General features: G+C 40.7%; 2 protein-coding genes and 1 non-coding gene across 3 annotated transcripts; all 3 read left to right on the top strand.

Moving 5' to 3' along the window:
* Nucleotides 1–10,789: 10,789 nt before the first annotated feature.
* On the top strand, nucleotides 10,790–10,861 carry Trnat-cgu (transfer RNA threonine (anticodon CGU)). The gene has a single exon. It is a non-coding gene; the product is annotated as a tRNA-Thr (tRNA).
* Nucleotides 10,862–15,421: 4,560 nt separating this feature from the next.
* On the top strand, nucleotides 15,422–17,569 carry LOC131888852 (uncharacterized). Its single transcript, XM_059237796.1, has 2 exons — nucleotides 15,422–16,319; nucleotides 17,134–17,569. The coding sequence occupies exons 1-2, from the start codon at nucleotides 15,788–15,790 to the stop codon at nucleotides 17,496–17,498; spliced, it is 897 nt and encodes a 298-aa protein (XP_059093779.1). The 5' UTR covers nucleotides 15,422–15,787; the 3' UTR covers nucleotides 17,499–17,569.
* A 40-nt stretch (nucleotides 17,570–17,609) lies between these two features.
* On the top strand, nucleotides 17,610–19,592 carry LOC131888849 (uncharacterized). Its single transcript, XM_059237792.1, has 5 exons — nucleotides 17,610–18,033; nucleotides 18,099–18,511; nucleotides 18,569–18,759; nucleotides 18,841–19,034; nucleotides 19,116–19,592. Exons 1-5 carry the CDS (start codon nucleotides 17,688–17,690, stop codon nucleotides 19,463–19,465), a joined length of 1,494 nt encoding a protein of 497 aa, XP_059093775.1. The 5' UTR covers nucleotides 17,610–17,687; the 3' UTR covers nucleotides 19,466–19,592.
* Nucleotides 19,593–21,269: the final 1,677 nt, after the last annotated feature.

The following is a 21,269-nucleotide window of genomic DNA, read 5'->3' as shown; positions in this document are numbered from 1 at the left end:
AAATCTGTGTGAACGATCTTTAATCATTAATTGTGACTAGGGATGCCGAGTCGTTGCAGGATCGTTGGGTTAGAGATTCCTACATACACAGATTTTAGCCGGTTTTCAAGACTTGGCTTTTACATATATCTCTGATTTTTACTTCAGTAAAATATGTTTGTTATAGATCTCAATTGCTCAAACCAATTTATCTATTTTCTTGGCAAAGCTCCTCATGAAAACAAGGGTTGCTGCATTGGACACTTTTACTAGCCAGAACCATGGGTCACTTGATGAGGAATGATCTTTAAAGGTTAGGTGATTCCATTTTTTACTTATAGAGTATTTTGTTACAATTCGAGAACAACCCTGGCTGTAACAGTGCTTGAATCTATCTTCGGCAATCCTGAGTATGCTGCAGGCCTTGTGGTTTGGCCCGAATATGTGATTCCTAAGGGGATGTATCAGCCAATCAATCACAGATCGGAAGTTGACTTTGTTTTTGTTGTGTGTTTGATATTTCGTTTTAGTACAATGGTTCGTTTTAAGCCTTCTCACTTTGCGAGGCATGAAGATGCACCATGACATGGATTAATGGATTAGGGAAGTACAGCATCATTTTCCTCCCCTTTTGATTTCGCAATGCTTAATTTGTACCTAAAGAGTTGAGTAATTGATCAGTCCCAGAGATATGATTTATGTATTTCAATTCGGAAAAGGACTTTTGGCATTGCAGGGAAAATTGATCAACGTGCTTTATGCCTCGAGTTAAAGCTTCCAAACTCACTCGTATTTTTTATTTCATGTTGTTCCTCTTTCGTTTTATAAGCTTGACGCGATTGTACTAAATGACTTAGTTGCGTGATGATTCGTTTGATGTGCTTGATGAACTCATCCTCACTTATTTGATGCCCAATGATTGTCCGATTTTTCTACCAGAGGTGATGTATAGAATGAAATTATCAAATACGTAGTCAGCTGCACTCACATTCTCAGCAAACGAGAAATGATATTTGTTATTACACAAATCATGTCAAAGTGTTGGTGGGCAACAATGAAGAAGAGGCATTTTATTATTTGAAGGACAAAAATCATCGCGAAACAAGATCATCGTTGGCAGGAAAAATTTGGACCCCGGTTGCTCGTTGTGGTGCTAGACTCAATTCTTTCATCATTCGCGCCATTCGAAGGTGGAATGCTATTCCGCAAAGCGTTCGATCAGTGACCTCTTTGAATGTATTTCGCTCTCAGTTGAACTCATGGTATTCATCAAAAAGCTAACTCTTCTAAGGCGCTGGAGACATAGATCTTCATTTTACTCTTCTGCCTTATTCTTTAACTTATTCATGTCCATCTACACATTATACCAAAACTCCTTTATCTGCCACTACATGGTGTTGGAGTGGTTGACACAATAAACAATAAAATCTCATAATCCTCCATGTTCAAAATCACTTGCCAGCACATCTTAATTGCATTTTTCCGAAGAGAGCACCAGATCTTGAGGCAAAAATTGGATGCTTCTAAAAACAATGCGACAAAGCTTATGTTCCAATCTAACATAGCAGAGCAATTGACCTTAGCAAACAGTTTGGATGTAATTTTGACATTCGCAGTTTTTCAATGTGTTTCATTCTTAAAAGTAGTTATTGGTCTGTTTTTGAAACTAAGTCCATTAAAAGGACAATAAAGCGATTGATGCCTTACCTTTGCAATTAAATGGCCAAGCAGTGTAAATACTAGAGACAGCCAAAATATGCATTGTCCGGGTTATTTCATAAAACGGGTTTATTCGCATATATGGCATATCTTGTGTTTTCATGCATATTTTTGCGTATATTTTTGAGCATATTTCGTGTTTCCTTGCATATTCTTGTGCATATTTTGGGTTTTTAGCAAAACCAAATTTGATTTTGATCAAGTGTTCGCAATGTGATTGTGAAACGAAAACATCAGTGGCTGACTCCCTGCATAGGTTTGCCAAGATGGTCCGGCACAATTACCCTTTCGTCAATCAACTTAAATATGCTTTATAAAGAACGATGCGCAAAGGTGCTCAGGGTCACAATCTTCTCTTTCATCGTTTATTATAAAGAGTGATTTTGAATTTCTGCTAGTGGCCTGGCACCCCTAACAGAGTCTTTGCCCCATGACGCAAATGTCTGTTACAAGTTACTTTAGCTTTTCTGATGCAAGACCATACTTCTTTGGATTGGACTCACATTCAAATACAAGCTCAGAATTGCAAAAAATGAGTTTCAAATTAAATATATTCTTTTTTGCTAATTTTGGACAAACTTTGTTGCTCACAGAATGGCGCACCATAACTGAGCCAATCAGAGTGTGGGACCTAAGAAGGACATTCTAATCAGAGCGATGGACCCAAGAGGTAACTTTGCTGATTTCTTTAAAAGCATTTTTAGATCAATTTATGGCCAAGGATGGCCAAGATCCGTGATTTTGCACCCCCTGCCTCTCAATTTTGATCGTTTGTTTTCAATCATATTGTTTATTGTTTATTGTGGATACCACTCAAATCACCATGGGTGAGTATAAAGAGTATTGGTTATTATCAATATTGTAAAAAATGTATAAAAGAAGATGAAGGAAATGAAGAAGAGGAAACAAGCCAGAGTACACTTCCTTTCACCAGTCACTAGCTGTCATCTGTTATTTCTATAGGCAACAATGCCCGCAAAACTCGTAGGTTCCGACTTGTTCGTAGAGCATAAGAGAGGGAGTTCCAGATTGGAATACTCCGAACAAAGAAAGAACTTTCTCTAGGCCGAGTCCGAAAGGGTGGCCGTTTGAGGTATAGGACCTCAGCTCTTCTTGTTTTTGCTTTTGTTTAAATGTATACTTAGGTGGACATTTTAGGTTTACATACATATTTAAGTGCATGTTTTGATCAGTTTGTATGCATATTATATGCCATAAAATGGATCCTTTAAGTGCATATTTTTACCGTCTTTAGTAATTATAAGTAGTTAGTCACGCGTAATTAAATTCATATACCATAATTGTAATTATATTTTCTCTTCATAGCGATTGATGCCCCAAAAAATGTACGAGCGTTCTTCCAAATTTTAGACAAGTCTCTTTATTAACAAAGAAAAATAAGACTAAGATGTTTGAAAACGGTGCGTAGAAACAGTTAACTGGAGGTTTGGCGTTTGAGCTCACCTCTATTACGAGCCTTTCTTAAAGGTTGAACCGTAAAGGGTTGTTTGGGAAACTGGAAAGTAATCCCAATCACAGTTTGTCAACAATGAAAGTTCACATCTTTGAGGTTTGCAGATTCCGCACAATCCTACCCTTGGCAAGTTATGTAATGAGGTTGTCAGTAAAGAGTAATTGATACTGGCCATGTATAAAAGCTTTAAAAGGTACATTAAAAGGAAGATGTATTAAACTACGGGTGCAAGTGATTCGTAATTCCTATGGATCGAAAAATAGGTGATAATTTTTTGTCCAAGTAGCTAGTATTTAGGTTTGTGAAAATCTCCCAAAATAAGTTATAAAAAGGTGAAAAGGTTTTCAATCATCTTTGGGTATTTTGGTGGTTCAGCGCAACAGAAAATGGCTTGATTATTGTTTTTCACGAACCTATTGCTCCTTGTGTTGAGAAATGTTATTTCGACTTTGGATAAATGAAAAATTTAATTTCAAAGTAGACTCATACCTACAATTATTAAGTTCAGGATCATGTTTCAAAGTGATCTAATAGCATAGCCAAGGCAAAATTTAATGAATAGGCTGTGAAATCAATGTTATTATTGTCGAGAATCGAAGACACTTATGTACAGACAGCACTTTACAGTTTGCAGAAAAACCTCACATATATGTGTATGTATGTATTTCGGGATCGATTAGTGGGTGAAGTTAGTAAAACGAGTACATCGAGTTCCGGGATTTTATGCCTTTGGTTAAATATTGATACCAACTTGCAAATGCATTTTGGGGAAGAGTTGGTCAAGAAGAAGGAACTCACAAAAAAATCAAAGAATTGCAAAAAATGTATATCTCTCTTCTTTCTCGGGCTCCTTCATTGTTTAATTTGCTTCCCTCTAATATTCGTAAGGAATACGTAGGGTGGGTCTGCCAATTCAAATTCGTTGGTAGATTAAATATCATATAAAGTTTAAAAGGTAAAAAATAGACGAAATGTGACCTTTCATTTTAATAGTACTGAGGATTACATTTCCTGTAGCGGTTAAAAAAGCCCGTCAAAAACCAAATCAAACAATAAAAGCAAGAGTATACAATTCTTTTTTTCATCCTTCAAGTTGTTTACGATACAAAAATGTGCAAAGAGACTATACATGTCGAATACAGGTCTCCTAAAGAAATCCTAAACATAACGAAAGCCCTTCAATATCCCGAAAAATTTTGGTTTTAGGTTATTCTATGGCTAAAATTCACAATTTTTTTTGTTCCCAATAGACCAAAACAGTTCATAGCTTAATTTACCCTAAAAAGCTCGCTTTTGTAATCCCTATAAATTCTTAACCACATGGACACGGCTAGCTTTTCAATAGTATGCAGAGCGGACGCGACGGGTCAAATCTTGTTTGACCTGAACTAAATACCTAGTAGAAAGATGGTTTCATTCATGGTGTATGAATGTATGAAAGAGCTACCCAAAAGTTGATTCCTTTCCGCTTGAAATTCGATTTACAAACATAACCAAACAAACATGTTTTTACTTTTTCGATCAGGCTTTTGCCATTTTTTTCTTAGAACGCATCAATAATCAGTTCGAGACTTCAAATTTTATCTTTACTAATCTTAAGATTCTGAAAATGAAGAGGATTTTGAAATAGTATCTTTTTTTGCGAAAACTTTAATTTAATCAAACGCCCCCTGCCTAAATCAACCGCCTTTCAAAGCAAGGGGAGATATCCATAGCAAAATATTACAATGTCAAAAGGTTTTCCCCGGCCCAAAAGGCCCAACATACAAATCCTTTTTGTACAACCCAGAGGCCTGTTTTGAGGAGGTGAGGCCTGTCACCTCCGAGTTAGGGGCTTGGGCGTTAACGTCTAAGCCTTAACTCAGATGTATGAGCGTTTAAAAAACTCGCCCCTGGTAACTAGTAGTCCTTCTCATTCTCCTCTCCATCCTCTTGTTGTGGACTAACAAATGGAGAAATACAAGAACACGCTTTAAGAAGCCTCACTTTAACAAGGTATTTTTCGCTGAATAACTTTTTGCGGATCTATTCTAACGCCACAAATACACCATCAACTCTTTGATGAGACCATTCCAATCCTATAAGGTTATAATTACAAGCACTTCTGACATCCAAATAGGAATAAACGGAGAGGTATACTTTGTAAACTTGTAGTATACCATAGATTTTTCAGCATTTCTTTCTATTAGATTGTGCTAAACAAGCTAATGATAAGAATAGAAAAAGTGATGCTTTTAAATTTAGTCACTAAATGCTTGTGAACCTGTTTTTTTTCTAGTACTATTTGCTTGGAAACGATGACTCGTCCAAGTCTGACTTAAATCCTGCTCCTGGATCAACGCCTACATACTCCTTACAAATACTTGAAGGCAGCAAATTGAACAATGAAGGAGCCCGAGAAGAAGCGAACTGGACTTGATTGTTTTAACTAGCCTGGATTCTTGCGGACTTGAAGGTGCTGTCAAAATGCACTTTAAGCCTCTACGGTCACTAGAATTGACCCTAAATCCTGGTTTGGGACAAAGCTCATGGACACTTCTGAAAACGTACAGTATCAGATACCTTTCGTACCTTCTCTGAACACTGTACAATCCCAACTGTTCTAAGCTCTCTCATATCCTAAATGTTCCTAGTGAAACACCTTTGGACCAGCTCGACCTTTGGCAAACTTGCTGAACACATTGGAGCCCAAATGCGCGAGGCATATTCAAGATATGACTGGACAATTGACTTGTACAAAATTAGCATCGTGACACTATCTCTGGACTTAAACGTGCGATATATCCAACCACATGTTTGAAAAGTCTTACCAACTTTCAACTGGATATGCTCATCGAACTTTCCATTATCTTGGAGGACTACACCTACATCTGCCCTTACCTTCATCATCTAACAATGGAGTGTCTAATGACGTCGATCCAAAGGTTATTGAGCGGAATTTCATTCCATTCAGTGCCATATTACTCTTAATAACCCAAGAGTAGGTTTGGTCTAGGACCTCTACTAGAAAACTGGATTTACATATCATAATTGTTTTCCCCACAGAGAATTTGAAACGTCTCTCATAAGAGTTGATGGCTTATTCATTGTGGCACAGTACTGGGTCAATAAATTGCTCATTTAATAATCTCTTAATAAAATCTGACATCTTAGAGCTTGTTCTCTTGTTTCTCAATTTATTTGTCCGCACCTAGACGAAGCAGATGGCGCTTCCTCCGCTCAATGAACAGGACTGTTATGACTAAGGGTCTGAAAAAAAATTGTTGTTTTTAAGTTGCAAAAATCAGCTAAGATAAGTTCCGAAAACGTAAAAATAGGCTGTAAAAGAGTGAAAAAAAAAGTTTTGCTTTTTTCAGTTATTCAAGTTTAATGGTGGTTTTCAAGGTCAAAATTGCTTGATTATTTTTTTTCAAGATGTTCTTGCTCTTTGGACTGGGTCTTGCCTTTACATCAGTAAAAAATCAAATTCCTATGAAGACTCCTCAGTGATAAACATTATTGCCCTTTAAAGAGACAATAGAAAAACCTAACATTAGTCTATGAATGATCTAATTTTAGTCGAAAGGAAATTGGTAACCCTCTGACTTTTGGCCTACTAAAGGCTGACTATGGTAACCTCAGATCTTTGCCCTTAGTCTGGTCTGTTGTAAAGGGATTCATCGTTTCTTGAATTAAGTTCTCTACTCATCAATGATTTGGGAATAGACACCGAAAGGCTCACCCAGTTCCCTCGGCCTCTTGTTAGTCATTAGCAGGTCCTTGGTTTTGAATATGAAATCCTTAAAATCTTTTCCCCGCCTTTAAAGAATTACTTGATCATTTCGAGTGTCAATTTTTCGTGAAACGGGTCTATTGAAAAACCTTACACCCTACAATGAATGATCAAGCTTAAGTCGAATGGAGATTGTTAGCCCCCTGCATTTTGGACATCTGAAGACTAACTCCTGTAATTCCAGATCTTCCTTCGCTTGGTTTGGTCTGCCGTTAAGGGGTTCGCTGTTTTTGCATGAAGTACTCTACTCACTAATGGTTCGAGGATGGAGACCGAAGGGCTCGCCCACTTCCCACAGCCTCTTGCCAGTCTTCAGCTGGCCGGTTGTTTTGGTTGTGACCTCAAGATTGCGTTTATTTACATTTTCGAACATTATTTTGACGACAAACGATGGGAGGGTTACCAATCGCCACTAGACAATATAAGTTAGATCTATGTAGAGGACTAGCCCTCTAGTTAGATCTGGGAATATGCCCCTATGTGCTCAACAGTTAGTCTTAATTAAAGCTTTGGGGATCCATGTCAAACAAATCATTGAGCGTGGACAAACATTGTCACTCAAGGTAGAACTAAACTTCCGGCCTTTGTGTCGGCTAAATTTCCCCCCAAAATCCTCGGTTTAAGTTATTTTATGGTTAAAATTGAAAAAAATTGTTTTTGCCCAAAAATGACCGAAATAGTTAAAAGATAATATTCAACCTAAAAAAATCATCCTTCCCACACCTAGATATAACCTGTCCTGCTTCACACAAACGTTCAAATAGCAACGGTTGATTAATTTGAATTCCACGCAACCTCGTACTTAACCTTGTCTTCTTTTGAAACTCAACAATACGTTCACTTTCTGGAATGCAATTTCCTCAAGTTGCCATGAAGAGAATAGTAAATTGGTAGTGATCTTGGTTTGATCTCATCTAGATTACGGATTCCTAACGGGAGAAAATCTTTTAACACGTAGATGGTACCTAAAACATCCTATGAAATATCAGACTTCTGCTCTTCTCTTCTCTCTATTAGTCAGTTCTTCAATGACCATTAAAGAGTAAATTAACCTTTTTGAAGCCAAAGTCGACAACTGATTTAGGTCCTCAATATTTGGGCCGAATGCTATGGGTCGGAGAATTGAGTGACCTTGCCAAAGAAGCAAATCGTCTCAGTGCCTGATAGACAGTAATAAAGTTTGAAATCAGAATGATTCCCCGTGAAGGTTGGTTGACTTAGAAAGCGTCTGGAGAAAGGTATGAGACGAGCATCGAACCGAGGTCCTCCTTTATGGTAGGAAACCTCGTTACCCACGGCACCATGTATTCCCACCATGCATCTTCATTTCGTTCAATTATTTGAAGATGGTATGCGTTTCCTGTACGAATGATTACTATCCGTAGAATGGTACCAAAAATCAACCTGACAACTTTGGTCTCAACAACACCCTCTGAAAGTGGCTGGCAAGTTTCTTTTCTTACGATCACTTGAATTAGATCTAGTATTTATCTAGCCCAAGGTATCACCTGGCACACTGATCTTGTAATGTGTAGGAGACAATGCCGGGATCTATTTTTGCGAGAAGTAAACCTTTGGCCCAAGCGATTCAAAACTGAAGCCAAAAATTTACGTAGTCTCTCTTCGTTTGGAAAAGAGCAATGAAACAAAGATTTGGCACTTCGGACGTTAAGAAGTTTCGAATAGCCGGCCTACTTCATTATTTTGAGACCTCTCTTCTCTCGCAGGGAGCAAGAAAATATTGATTACCCATCCCTAACCTATTTGGCCAATACCCGCAACTTTTTCCATGCCTCGAACCAAGATAGTCCATTTGACTGGTTCCCTTCACAATGCCTTTGTTCTTCGGCAAATCAAAGTGAAATCTTTAGTGGTCAACTCATCTGGAACCGAGACAAAGACACATCAGAAATTGTGCGGTTTCCAATTTAAATATGCAAATGATCAGTGCTCATCCCTCCCATCACGTGCAACTGGACCACGTAGAAAATAGTAGTCGAGAGGGGCGAGAGAACATCGCCTTGAAGAACACACCACAAACCTTTAATCGATTCTGATCATCCACCCCACCCACTTGTCAGTCGGTCTGCTCTAGTTGTCTGTCTCTGAAGGGGTTTCCTTTCTTGATTGTTATGTGAACTGAACGAACTCGAAACAAAGCAAAAAGAGGAGAAATCTCATTTGAAAATAGAATCATAGTGGTAATCATCCTGGTTTATTCTCCACCTAAAACAACCAACCCCTAGGGCGGAATTACCTCCCTGATTCAACAACGTTAGAGTTCATTCAGGGAGAGGAAGTGGGCCAAATAACACAACTTGAAGCCATCAAGGGAACCTAGATGAAGCAGTAGACGAAGAAGCTCCGACCATTGTCAAATGTTGCTGGGCTCATTCGACCCCTAAACTAAACCCAACCACCGACCAGCAGACTTGCTCCGTTCGTCACAATAGACCATCGACGACAACCTCAGGCCTCCTTTTGCGCTACCACGAAGAACTTCTCAGTTTATGGACCGGAAACATGGCTTATTTTCGAGGGGAGACTCTCGAATAAGTGTTCATCAACAAGTAGTACAAATTATGCTAAAAAGTGGGACAATACATATACTATCGGTACATTGTTCATGTGTTGCATAGCATAACAAATGTGATTAAATGATTAAGATATGAAAGATTTGAAAGGGGGAGTGAGCAGTCCATATGCGGTTTCATGTCCCCTTAAAAACATCGGGTCACTCGTGGGGCACCACAAGAAAAACTGGTCAAATCAGGCAGAGGGCAGCTCGGGACCGAACAAAGAGATCAGGTTTTTAGGGGTAAAAATGACTCCATTTTTGAGGGAGTAAGCTATTTAGGTGAACGACGTACTGGAGAGGTTGCCTTGGCTCTATACCTCAGGTGGCTGAGAATTGGCTTATCTCAATGACACGGTAATAAATTGAGCTCACTTGTCTGGCTGGTTCCGTCGTTTGGTTGGCTAGAAATGGTTTCTGAAACAGCAATCAGAGAACGATATGAAAGCAATTGGCTTGCTTCCTTCTTTCTTTTGAAGTGTGCCAAGAGAAGCGAATGAAAATTCCCACTATTCCGATGCTCAGGCATGCCCAAACCAAGCTTCCTCCTTGACTGGGTGTCTTATTTTTTAAAGCTGGTTCTTCCTATTAGGCACTGACAGAGCATTTCCATGGGTCACCCTGTAAATACGCCGTGTACGAAATGCAGGGTGATCGGAAAATGATCAACGGAAGTTGCGATGACGGCCATGCTTTATTCGGTTTCCTCGCTGGGCGAATTCCCATGAATGAGAACATGGTTTCAAGGTGCACGTGTGAATTGGACAGTATACCTCCAGATGACATAAAAAAAGCTGAAAGTGATAATGGTTGCTCGATGTTTTAACTGTTCATAGCACACGAAGTTTTTCGGTTATGCGTTATCAAACAGAATTGCTTAGTTCATTCGGGAAACGACGCGAGAAGCAAAACTCATGTAATCATTGGTAATGACCGCATTTTGGCCATTTCCCATGAGTTGAACGTGCTACTTTATTGGTAGGGAAGCTCAGAAGCACTCAAAGTAATTAGTTTGGTTTTGAAAAACAAAACTGTTGTCGAAATTGGGGGCCCATCAAGCTTTGAGCATCGATTGAGCTTTCAAAACATATCTCGAGGGCGATCATTATACACAACAGGCCACGGAAATTTCAAAACATTGGCCACCTTCACTCTGGAGACAGAAAACGGACGTTTTCAGGTTTTTGATGCCTCATCCCCATTTGAGTCTAGAAAATCATTTCTTAACAAATATTTAAATAATTATTTCTTTCCCAAGCATCCTCGATCAGCCCGTATAGCTCAGAGGCAGAGCACTAGTCTCGTAAACTAGGGGTCGTGAGTTCGATTCTCACTGGGGGCAAGGAGACTTTTTCCCGGTCATTGGGAAATGGATATCCCTCCCAGTGGAATGCAGCACTTTGATGAATATGAGTCAACGTGATTTGCACGGAGTCTTCTTGCATCACCTGTGAAGGTACTTTATCCCACTTCTAAAAGTACATAGCAATGCTTTCATGAAATCCACGTTCCATATGCCCATATATCATGTTCATGGACAAGGGTTTTTGAGAAGAATCGTGAAAAATATCATTCACCTATAGATCTGAAACAAATCCGGTGTAGTGGCTCCATGAAACTTTGGAATATAAAATCAAGCCTCACAAAACTGGAAAATGATATTTCATATATGTCATCACAATCAAATGATATCCTACCAATAAATTAATGGATGCAATGCAAGAAACTCTGATAACTTTTTTTTCGTGACTGATTTTCAAATCCACGAAGGCAAGCTAATGCATTTATGTAAGTATTTTAGATGAAAGTCGGGTTCCCTTCTTAAAACAACCCGAGCAACAATAACAACAGCAACAGCAACGTTGTCGTTTGAAATGATTAGTACCGCCAAAAGGAACTGATGAACTGAGATGAACAACAAGGGAAATGTTTTTGCCCTCGATTTTATCCACCAAGACGATTTATGTGTGTACGTACGTATGTGAAAGAGAGGATAGCAGAGACAATGACTGGTGAGATCATGAAGCAGCTGTTTCAATAAAGACTATACCGGCAACATCATCTCACGACGAAATTGAGGCAGCCACGTCTGAGGATTCGCTGGAGCCACTACTTTGCTTCACAAAAGCTTTTGTTGGTCGTCCATATATATACACCTTACAGGAAGCCAAAAACCTTTGGTCAATAACTCTTGAACCTTGAATGCATGAAACAAAAGCTGGAGAGAAAATAGATTGGCGGGTTCCCTCTTTTCTGTGGCTTTGATATCTCGTTTCAACAATGCATGAGATGCCAGGGTTGTTAAGTTTGAATTCACCGGGGAGTAATGGCACACTATTGATTCTCTACTTGATCACGCAATGGTTAAACCGCATGAGGTAAATAGATTTGAATCCAAGCATGTTTTCCTCACAATTTCAATGGCATTTGTTTGCCTTTTTGCTTTGTTCAGTTATATCAATTGTGGAAAGTGTATGATTTACCGGTAAGGAAATGAATCTAGATAGCAAGTACTTGTTAACTAAATAAAGGCATGATTAAAAAGAAGATCATTAGTGTTGGAGGAGGCTACAAGATGAAAGGGATCGATGGGGCACCATTCAAACATATTGATATGCATTTTTTTCATTTGATTTCTTTTGCCTTCGTGATATTATTCTCGAAGCCCTGAAATGACATACCTTGGACTTTGCTAATCTTGGTATAACAAGCTTCTCCAGAAGATTAAATCTGCAAATCAAAGGGTTTTGTTTCGGTGAAGTGACAGATTATGGTAAAGGAACCACGTAATTTGGCCGCGAGCTCCCCAAGTTTCCAAGTTTCAAGCAGAAGAAAGAAAACGAAACGATGAGGATTGCTCTGACGTTTGAGGCAAATTGTCCAGGATAATCGTAGGGTTCCAAACTCGTAAAAAGGGTCCGGTTTAGCACCATCGCTCGAGTTCTGAAAATAATCGTATTACTACGTACTCGCTACGATCCCTTCTGTGCCTGCATTGGTCCGAGTTGCTGGAAACATAAGAAAAAAAGATAAAGCGCTTTATCCCTCCGTTTCCATGACTTTTTTTCAGCTGCCCATGGCTTGAATACGAAGTGCTGTTGTCGCTCGAACGTGTGGTACGAACTGTACATACGAGTACGAGTAGTATACCCCACTTGCACCACAACTGGTTCCTTTACTTGAACTTCTGCGTTGTTTCTCGGAGGCGTTGGGAATTTTTACACCCGGCAAGCCAATATCACCGTCAAAGAGGAATCCTGATTAAGGACACATGGATTTATAATGCTTACTACAATTGGACGAAGGGATGGACTGGATGGACACACGACCCGTTATGAAAGCCTGTTTTTTCCCTTCTTATGTTGGCCTTGAATCTTGGTGTCATGGTAATCTTTGATTTTGATGTGCGATGAGTTACTCGGGGATCTGAGATAAGATGGAGGACACAGTTCTTGGTAAGATGGGGTGAACGAGAATATCGGATCCGGACACTACTCTTCTCACATTGATTTAAGCAGAAAAATCCTATCCTCCAATGGACAGAAGGATTTGAGACCTGAGAGCTGGAGGGTCATGCATTCACACACATCACACACGTCGCACATGTGTGACTGTTTTGTGCAATCTGAGACCCAAAGTGGGCTCTTTCAAGATTTATGAGCCCATCAGAAATTTCGGACAAAAAGCTAGCTTCCCATTGAAGATGGATAAACGAACACATTGAACCAGTTCATTGGTTCCGCTCCGATGGTTGAAAGGTCGGTTGCTTGGTATATTTCGGGTAAAAGTTGGTAATTTCAGCCTGCCAACAATGGTCCGCATCGAAAAGCCGATACCTAAATAAATGGGCATCCATTTCATGCGGATAAATGTCAGAAAAATCTGCCCAACCAACGATTCCAGGCATATATGGTATGTATACCACGTACGTAGTATAACCGGCGGTCTGGTTTTGAACGGATGGACAGACGACTGAATTAGGGAATGAACGGTCGGTTGGTTGGTCGGTCCACTTACTTTAGAAGAGCAAGTGGCTTCGTTGACCATTGGAGTTTAGCAAATTAGTGCTCAGGTTTTATGAATGAGCCCAACCAGGCACCTGGACTCGCCCATAAGAATCGCTCTCGATGATAGAGGAGGCGTTCATGTGTACGCACTACATGCCAGTTCTTCAACCCCGCCCATCGTATGGATCCATAAAGATGAACGGTTCGAAAAAAAGAGTGTCATTTGGGAGATTTGAACGCGGCAAAAAGACGGAGTCGATCCGTCAAAAGTGGAGCCTCCCTTGTCAACAAAAACAGCCCCATTCTTCTCACCCATGAGTACGAAGGGTCTCAATGAAAGTGCCCATTACTGTTGGCATCTACTTTCAATATGAACGAGATCTTGGGAATTACCGAATTCCATTCTCACCCATATTTGGCTATAACCAAACAGTTTCGCCGGGTTATGAAATGATCCAAAAGCGCCATCCAAAACATTCTTACATACGGACACAGAAGAAGCTCTTAAGAACATGGAAGAGGCAGTAGAGGATAACGAGGCGTTGATGAATCTAGTTGAAACTTTTTTTTTTACATTCGCTTCAGGGTATAGCTTGAGGTTCGAACTTATGAATGACATCATTGGCAAAGGTTGCGAAAAAATGACCATCCTACAATAAACCCAAATGGATTGGGCCCCAAGCCTGCACAACTAACAAGGCAAGTTTAACCGCATGTGGTTCTTCAAACTCTCAATTGAATCAACTGGTGGACGTCTCTCTCTCGCTCTTTCACACACACACACACACACACTCACATTCTGGATAGCTTTCTGGATGCCACCATCACCTCGGGGAAGGTGCTTATTTTTGATATTTTTCAGCTCAAGTGATTCCTTATGAGCTCCTACTCCTCGACAAAGGAGCCTCGTTTTGGAGGACCCTGTCATAATACAAACAGAAGAAAAACACATCTGCTCATGGTAGCATCCAATTGGAAACACCATCATTACATCCCCGTTCTCATAACAATCTCAAAAAGACCAAACACATTCGAATGTGTCCATTTTATGACATTGATCACGTTTCACTTATGTCCATGAGTCCGTCTACTACTACAACTACACATTGGCACTAAATGGTCGCCTGAGCGGCATAATATTGTGCCTCGTAAAAGTCATGTAGAGAGTAGGACTGAGGTGGACGAATTTGGCCATAGAACAGGAACGAGATCAGTTGTAGTGTAATTTGAAGAGTCGGCGCCTGTTAAATCCGTGTGTGGAACGATGGAACGATAGTTATTGTGTGTATGTACTCAAGTTGAGCAAGAGGGGCTATCTATCTTTCGGGAAAAATCTCGAGAGGCAAGAAGACCAGGTAGTTTCCTACGGTCATTTACATTCGATGTTGTTCCATTACCACCTCTACACCATTTTAGCTTTCCAGGGCGAGTTGAATAATAACCTTGAATTGAATATAGGCTTTTTTTATCGTTAAATTGTTCATCAACTAAATCATTGTGAATCGTTGAAAAAATCCCCTGAAAGGTAACCTCACATGGCGTTAGAATATTTCGGACCCCGTTTAAGCTGTTTTTGAGTGGAGTATCCAGGTAATCTTGGTAATAATGGCGTCAAATTGCTTTGAATGTAAATCTGCCCTAAAGATCATCTACTACATTGTGTAATTTTCCTCACACTCAAGGTGTATGATTCAACTGATTTCCGGTGTTATCACATCCAATCGACGTTATTACGCCCCTCCCCTCGATGTCCAAACCTCAAGTGTGCTCCTTCGAACCTCTTATGACCAACATAGCACTAGTTGTTCTTGTACGACACTCTGCACTCGGTTGGAGAGCCTGCATTTTGGATCGGATGTTGTTCGTCCGTTCGTCCGTTCATTCGTTCGCTCCAGAATCCGAGCGAACGAACCGAGCGAGCCGCTGCACAGCACGGATTGGGGCGTTGGGAGCCCTCTGAATCCAATGGTTTCAGGCATGTTTCTTTGTCATCATGGGAGGGGAAAAACTCACCCCTCCTCAAACACCGTGGATGGACTACAGATATCCGAACTTCAAGTTCAGTTGCCAGCAAACCCGGTGTCCGAACACACGTTCATCCCGTGGAGAGAGAGTGAGAGCGAGACACGGGCAAAAAGCTCCTCATCACTTGGAGAGAGAGAAAAATTGCTGAGGTGGTGGAGGAGAGAATTAGAATTCTCAGATATATCTTGATGTGATAAATGAGGTGATGGTCGTTTCGTTGAGCAGTTGAGCCGGTCATGAATCTTTTGGGCAAGTTGAACACTGCAGACTTGAACTTCACCATGACCAAAGAGACGTTTCTCACCAATCTGTTTGATCCGGCGGATGTGGGCCCATCCTTCACGGATCCGCCTCCTTTGTTGATCAACGTGAATCTGGATGAGGATTTGAACTGTGCCAATTGCTCAAATGCCACCAGTGAGTGTCTCAATTGTGGCATTGACAATCACAACAACAATGATAATAATGGTAGCGGTGTGGATCAGGACATTTATTTCCTCATGGTGATGATCTGCATTAGTTTTCTCGTCTTGGTGCTCGTTGTACTTTCAATGCATCGAATAATCGACCTGTGCTTCAAACACATGGTCAAGTCAGTCAGACATTCAACAACCCAGAGATCTCCACATTCAACCAATCAAGGTGCCGCAACAACAACAGCAACAACAACAACAAGAAGTACTACCCGACCCTCGGAAATTGTCATCGGGAGAAGGGAAACCACAGGGAGGCCAAATTCGCGCCATCCGTCGCTTGAGATCCTTTCAGGTAAATGAACTTTTAACCACCATAGGATTACGACCCTTTCATGGCAGTTTTCTAGCAAGGAGTGTTTTTTAAATTCGTTATTTCTAAGATATGGCTTCCGAAATTCTTGAATGAAGCACAAGGATTAAAACTAAACAAAGGATCATTGTTGCTGAGGACAATAGCATCAGTTTGACAAAATTGAGCTCGCGTAGAGCCAGAGTGTGTCTAAGAATTAATAATAGCAAGAAAAACAATTATTGGCAACCATCCTTTGGACATACATTGGTCAGGCCAATTAAACTGAATTTGTTGGGAGAATGGAGACAATGTTCATTGTGTTGTCAACATGCAATCGCAGGGCTGAAACATTTTCCACCATACATCTTCACCTGGGTTACGTTCTGATTCCGAAGAGATTCCGAGCATACAACCGAAATACGCACTCCCGACCAACACTTAACCCACTTTCATAAACTACCGAAGCTTATCATGGAGCGAATTTTGAAATAAAAAGAATGGAGTTGCTTTTTAGTGGGTAAAACGTCCTTGCAACGTGGATTGGCTCACCAAAAAACCTGTACCCTTGTATTTAGCAATTTACTTCGAAACAGGAAAACTCCGTTCTCGAAATGAAGTGCATCAAATGAGTGGAGCAACAGTTGTTCAATGCATAATCACATGTTGGTCGGGACATGGTTGACAATCCAGAAGTTATTGGCTCATATTTCTTGCTGGAATAGTTGACATTCAATATCTGAGCTCAAATCTCGATTGCACTTCGTTCGATATTGAAAGTATTTATGACATAACCAACCCCAACCTCTTGTTTCAGGAATATTCACCATGAACCGTCAAAATTCGTCTCTAGCCAATATGTTCAACAACACCAATTCCCTGCCACGCCCTAGTCAGTCCTCTCGAGCCTCAACGTTAGGCCGAGGGGACCACCCACCACCCTACGATGACCCGCCTCCTTATCACGTAGCCATTAGTGTGGGCAAAGACGATCCATCAACATCCACGAGTAACCACATAAGTGCTCCAAATCTGAGGCATCCCGTCTCAAACTCAAAAGAAGATGTGGATAGTGAAAAAGTGAATACTTCGCCTTCCCGGACTTCGACCTTGACCTTTCCAGAATCAAATCGATGTATTGAAGGGCCATCCAGTCAGAACTCGGCTTGTGGTACTTGGTGAAACGTCGCTCAGAGGTTCATTACATTGTTGTATTGTCATATCAAAATGGGAAATAAAAACGCTTTTGCTAACCCTCTCCCAACCTATCAGGTAGACCTTGTTCCCTGGTGGGCTTTCACCGACCTCATTGTTGTAAATTTAATCGCCATGAGATTGCATTCTTACCCATAAAGGGGTGTGTCCTTCGGAATGAGGACCATTCCCCTAATGACGTGGATTGTGTTCCATTTAGAAATTGGTTTCGGTTCCAAAGACTGCCCTGACATACATCCTCCCGTTCCAACTGGAGGAACAGCCACCATTCTTCGGAACGCGGACCACAACGTGTTGGTTCGATATACTTGTCATGAGCACTATTTCCTCCTGGGTCAAGCTGAGTATCGATGTCTAAATGGATCTTGGAACAATGAAAAAGAAATAGTGGCGCCCATTTGCGCCCTGGATCTGACTGAACATGAACAGATTACGGTCTCACTCTCGGAAGGAACCACGGGCCAAAAAGCGGTTGACTTTGTCAATGGATCGGAACATAAGGGTACAACAATCTTACCAAGGCATTCTTAAAAAAGCCCACACTCAACAGGAATTTGACATTTCAAGGGTATCAATGTGCCAAGACGGTGGGTAATTTTCCATGGATCGTCTTGGATATGGATCGGGATGACCTTACCATTCTACAATTTCGGTTCAGCTTAGCCGACGATGAGCCGTTGGTTTCTAATATGGAAATTCGATTTGGAAATGAGTCGATTCATTGGAACAACCCTTTGTGTGATTGGTTGGATCAAACAAGGCTTATTGAAAAGATCAATGGTATGGTTGTAGTCGATTCTTGCCAAGGACAGGGACGATATCTATCGTTGGCTTCGGTGAACTCCAAAATTCCTATTGTCCTTTGCGACGTTCAAATTCTCGTCGATTCTCACGCAACCTCCAATAAATATTTGTGTGGAAAAGGAAAGACACAAAATGTGTTCACGAAGTTCGGCGAATGTTATCATGAAAACCAAAAGGTAAATTGTGTGTTTATCCCAATAACAACTCCGCTAGGATTGAATTTGCTTCTCCAGGATCGTATGGACCAAATTCAAGCACAGAACTATTGTTCCGCGTTGGGCTTACAGTTGCTAACAAATGAGAACCCGAGGTTCTACGACTGGATCAAAGACAAAATGAAAGCCAAGTTAGCAACTAAAAGACAAATGATTTGGCTTGGTGCTAAACGAACCGACAATGTTTCCAATTGGTTCTGGAATTTACAGTGAGCATTGAAAAATATTCATTAATTACATTGAAAACAAAATCACATCTCACTGATGCATGTTATTATCTCTTCATAAAGAACTAACAACGCCCTTCAGTTTTATGATTGGGGAATCCAAGAACCTTCGGCGGATCTTTGTGTGGTTATTGATTCCGCTTTAGGTTGGAAATGGAACGCAGTGAAATGCCGAATTTCTGGCACAGTCGTGTGTCAAAGTCCGATCAGCAAATGCCCGAACCCCGGATTATCTCTCGGTGAAATACCCCTGTCAAGTAAGAGTAAAAGTGTTCAGGTTTCTATTTTGCCAAGTCACGGATCAAAGGATTATATTGGTAATCGATTGTAAATTCCAGGCTCAAAACCCATTTACAATGTCAACGAAGTGTGGCTGTATAAAAATGGCAGTAATATGTCAATTCAGCGAACTTGTCAGAGCTCAGGAGATTGGAGCATGGCGGAGATTGCATTAGCAGAAACTTCTGTTCAAATCAAGACAACTCTCAAAACGATGACGGAAAGGGTGACGGATGTCGGAATGATCTTGAAACAAGACGAGAAGTCCCAGGAGACCATTAGTGGGAAATTTGAGGAGAATGGCGCTGGAAGCTCAAAGCTCTCTCCAATATGTTCAACGTTGTCTATCTTTATTATGATTTTTCCTTCTGTACCACATTCGGCAAGATTTTTTCACCCTCTGAAATGACTTGAAGTTCATTGGTGAAAAGTTCGATAAAAAATTCATCTTCGAACGCCAACAGTCACCCTCAATATCCAGTTGATGAATTTTGAATCTTTGTTTTGGTAGGTTGAATGAATGTGTGTCTATCTTTGTTGGATTTAAACTTCATTACCAGTATGGTTGCGATGCAGCTTTAACTAGGAACAATTTTTCTTCCCAAATGTCCTAGGTTCAAACTTCCACAAAAACCGATATGCAATAACCTCATCCGTAGCTTCATCAACCGGAATAACTAAAAAACTTCAACTCTGTTACGACAAAGAAAACTTCTTTCAGGCTAGAACCGAAAAATGACAAATCAAATGCTTTCCTGTGGCACAATTAGACATCAACTTTATTTCTAATCCTTGAAACTTTCCCCATTTGAGAACAGCAAAATTACATTGTATTTTACATTAGTGAAAATGTAGTTTAAATGAGGAAAAGTTGGGATTTGATTCAAGCCAAACAGGTGGCTTTGGAAGCTTTTTTGCCTTTAGCAGACATCAAGGTGTTCCTACTGTCATCCATCTCATCATTATCATGGCAGCTACTCATCATCAGACGAATCGGGCAACTCTTCATCCGAAGAGGGAATTAGACCCATTTCTCCCGCAGAATACTGTGGACAATGCCCTCTGAACCCAAATACGCTCATGGAACTGGGTCCCGGCTGAGGATCTTCATGATCTTGGGAACGTGTGGTCGATGAGGAACAAGACCTGGTGCCGAAGCTCCATTCCGATTCAGAACTGACAACATCTAGACGAAACGCCCCACCCTCGGCTCCTCCCATTTCTGGAGGGTCAAAATTCAAGGCACTGGCTTGGGAAGCTCCTTGCACGTGCAGATCTTGAAGTGGAAGATTTCCGTGCGGTTGATCTTCATGCTGCATTGTTATATCATCATCCAAGGGTGCTTGAATGGGTGGATTTTCAACGGGTATAGCTGGATGTGATACATGTTCTTGTGGATTATAGTCATTAGGTTGTTGGGGTAACATATCCTCGTTTGGGGGCGCTTGATACGCCATGTGTGCAAATAGAACATCTTGGTCATCCATTCCTTCATCTAACAATTCATTTTGCATATTGTGAAGTAAATTTAATTGCAACTCGTGTGGTTGAACTAGATGATCAGCTATAGGCATTTCGTTATCCTGAGCCTCTGGCAGAGCCGGATTTTCGTGCGGAGGCTCTTCTGCAATCTGATCTTCCTTTGACGACTCGTCATCAGATTGATCTTCTTCAGATTGGTCTTCAGGCCGACTTGGAGGTTGATTTTCATCAGAATAGTCTCCAGATTGAGCTCTTACATGCCCACCTTCGGATTGCTCATCATCCGGCTCTCCCTCTTCATCAGTCGAGTCCAAGATTTCTTGTTCAATTTGGTGTTCCAAGTTCTGCATTCCTTCCTCTAACATTTGCAAATCCATATCACTGTCCGCGAAAATTTCACAAGGGCACATTTCAATACTCAGAGGTGAAGTCACACCATAGTGACGATTTTGACAACGCGTGTACCCATTGGGTGTCGGAAACAAGTCTTTGGATAGAAAGATGTCAAGTTCGGCGATCGAGATCACATTAGCCAAATGGGGCTTGGGGACGTTCATATCGTTCCCAATCATAGAGGTCATATCGTAAAACTTGTACCCACTATTTTTGCCATATCGATGGAACAAACCGTTTTCAGAGACCAGAAATTCTTCGCCACAAAATTCTTCGCGTCTTGGTAATCGAGTCCTTGGCAGCCAGATGGAGTTGACAACAGACATGTCTTGCAAATC

The sequence above is a fragment of the Tigriopus californicus genome, chromosome 10, assembly GCF_007210705.1.
Source record: "Tigriopus californicus strain San Diego chromosome 10, Tcal_SD_v2.1, whole genome shotgun sequence".
NCBI classification, from domain to species: Eukaryota; Metazoa; Arthropoda; class Copepoda; order Harpacticoida; family Harpacticidae; genus Tigriopus; species Tigriopus californicus.
The sequence above is the reverse complement of the archived record's forward strand: the minus strand, read 5'-3'. Positions and strand labels throughout refer to the sequence as shown.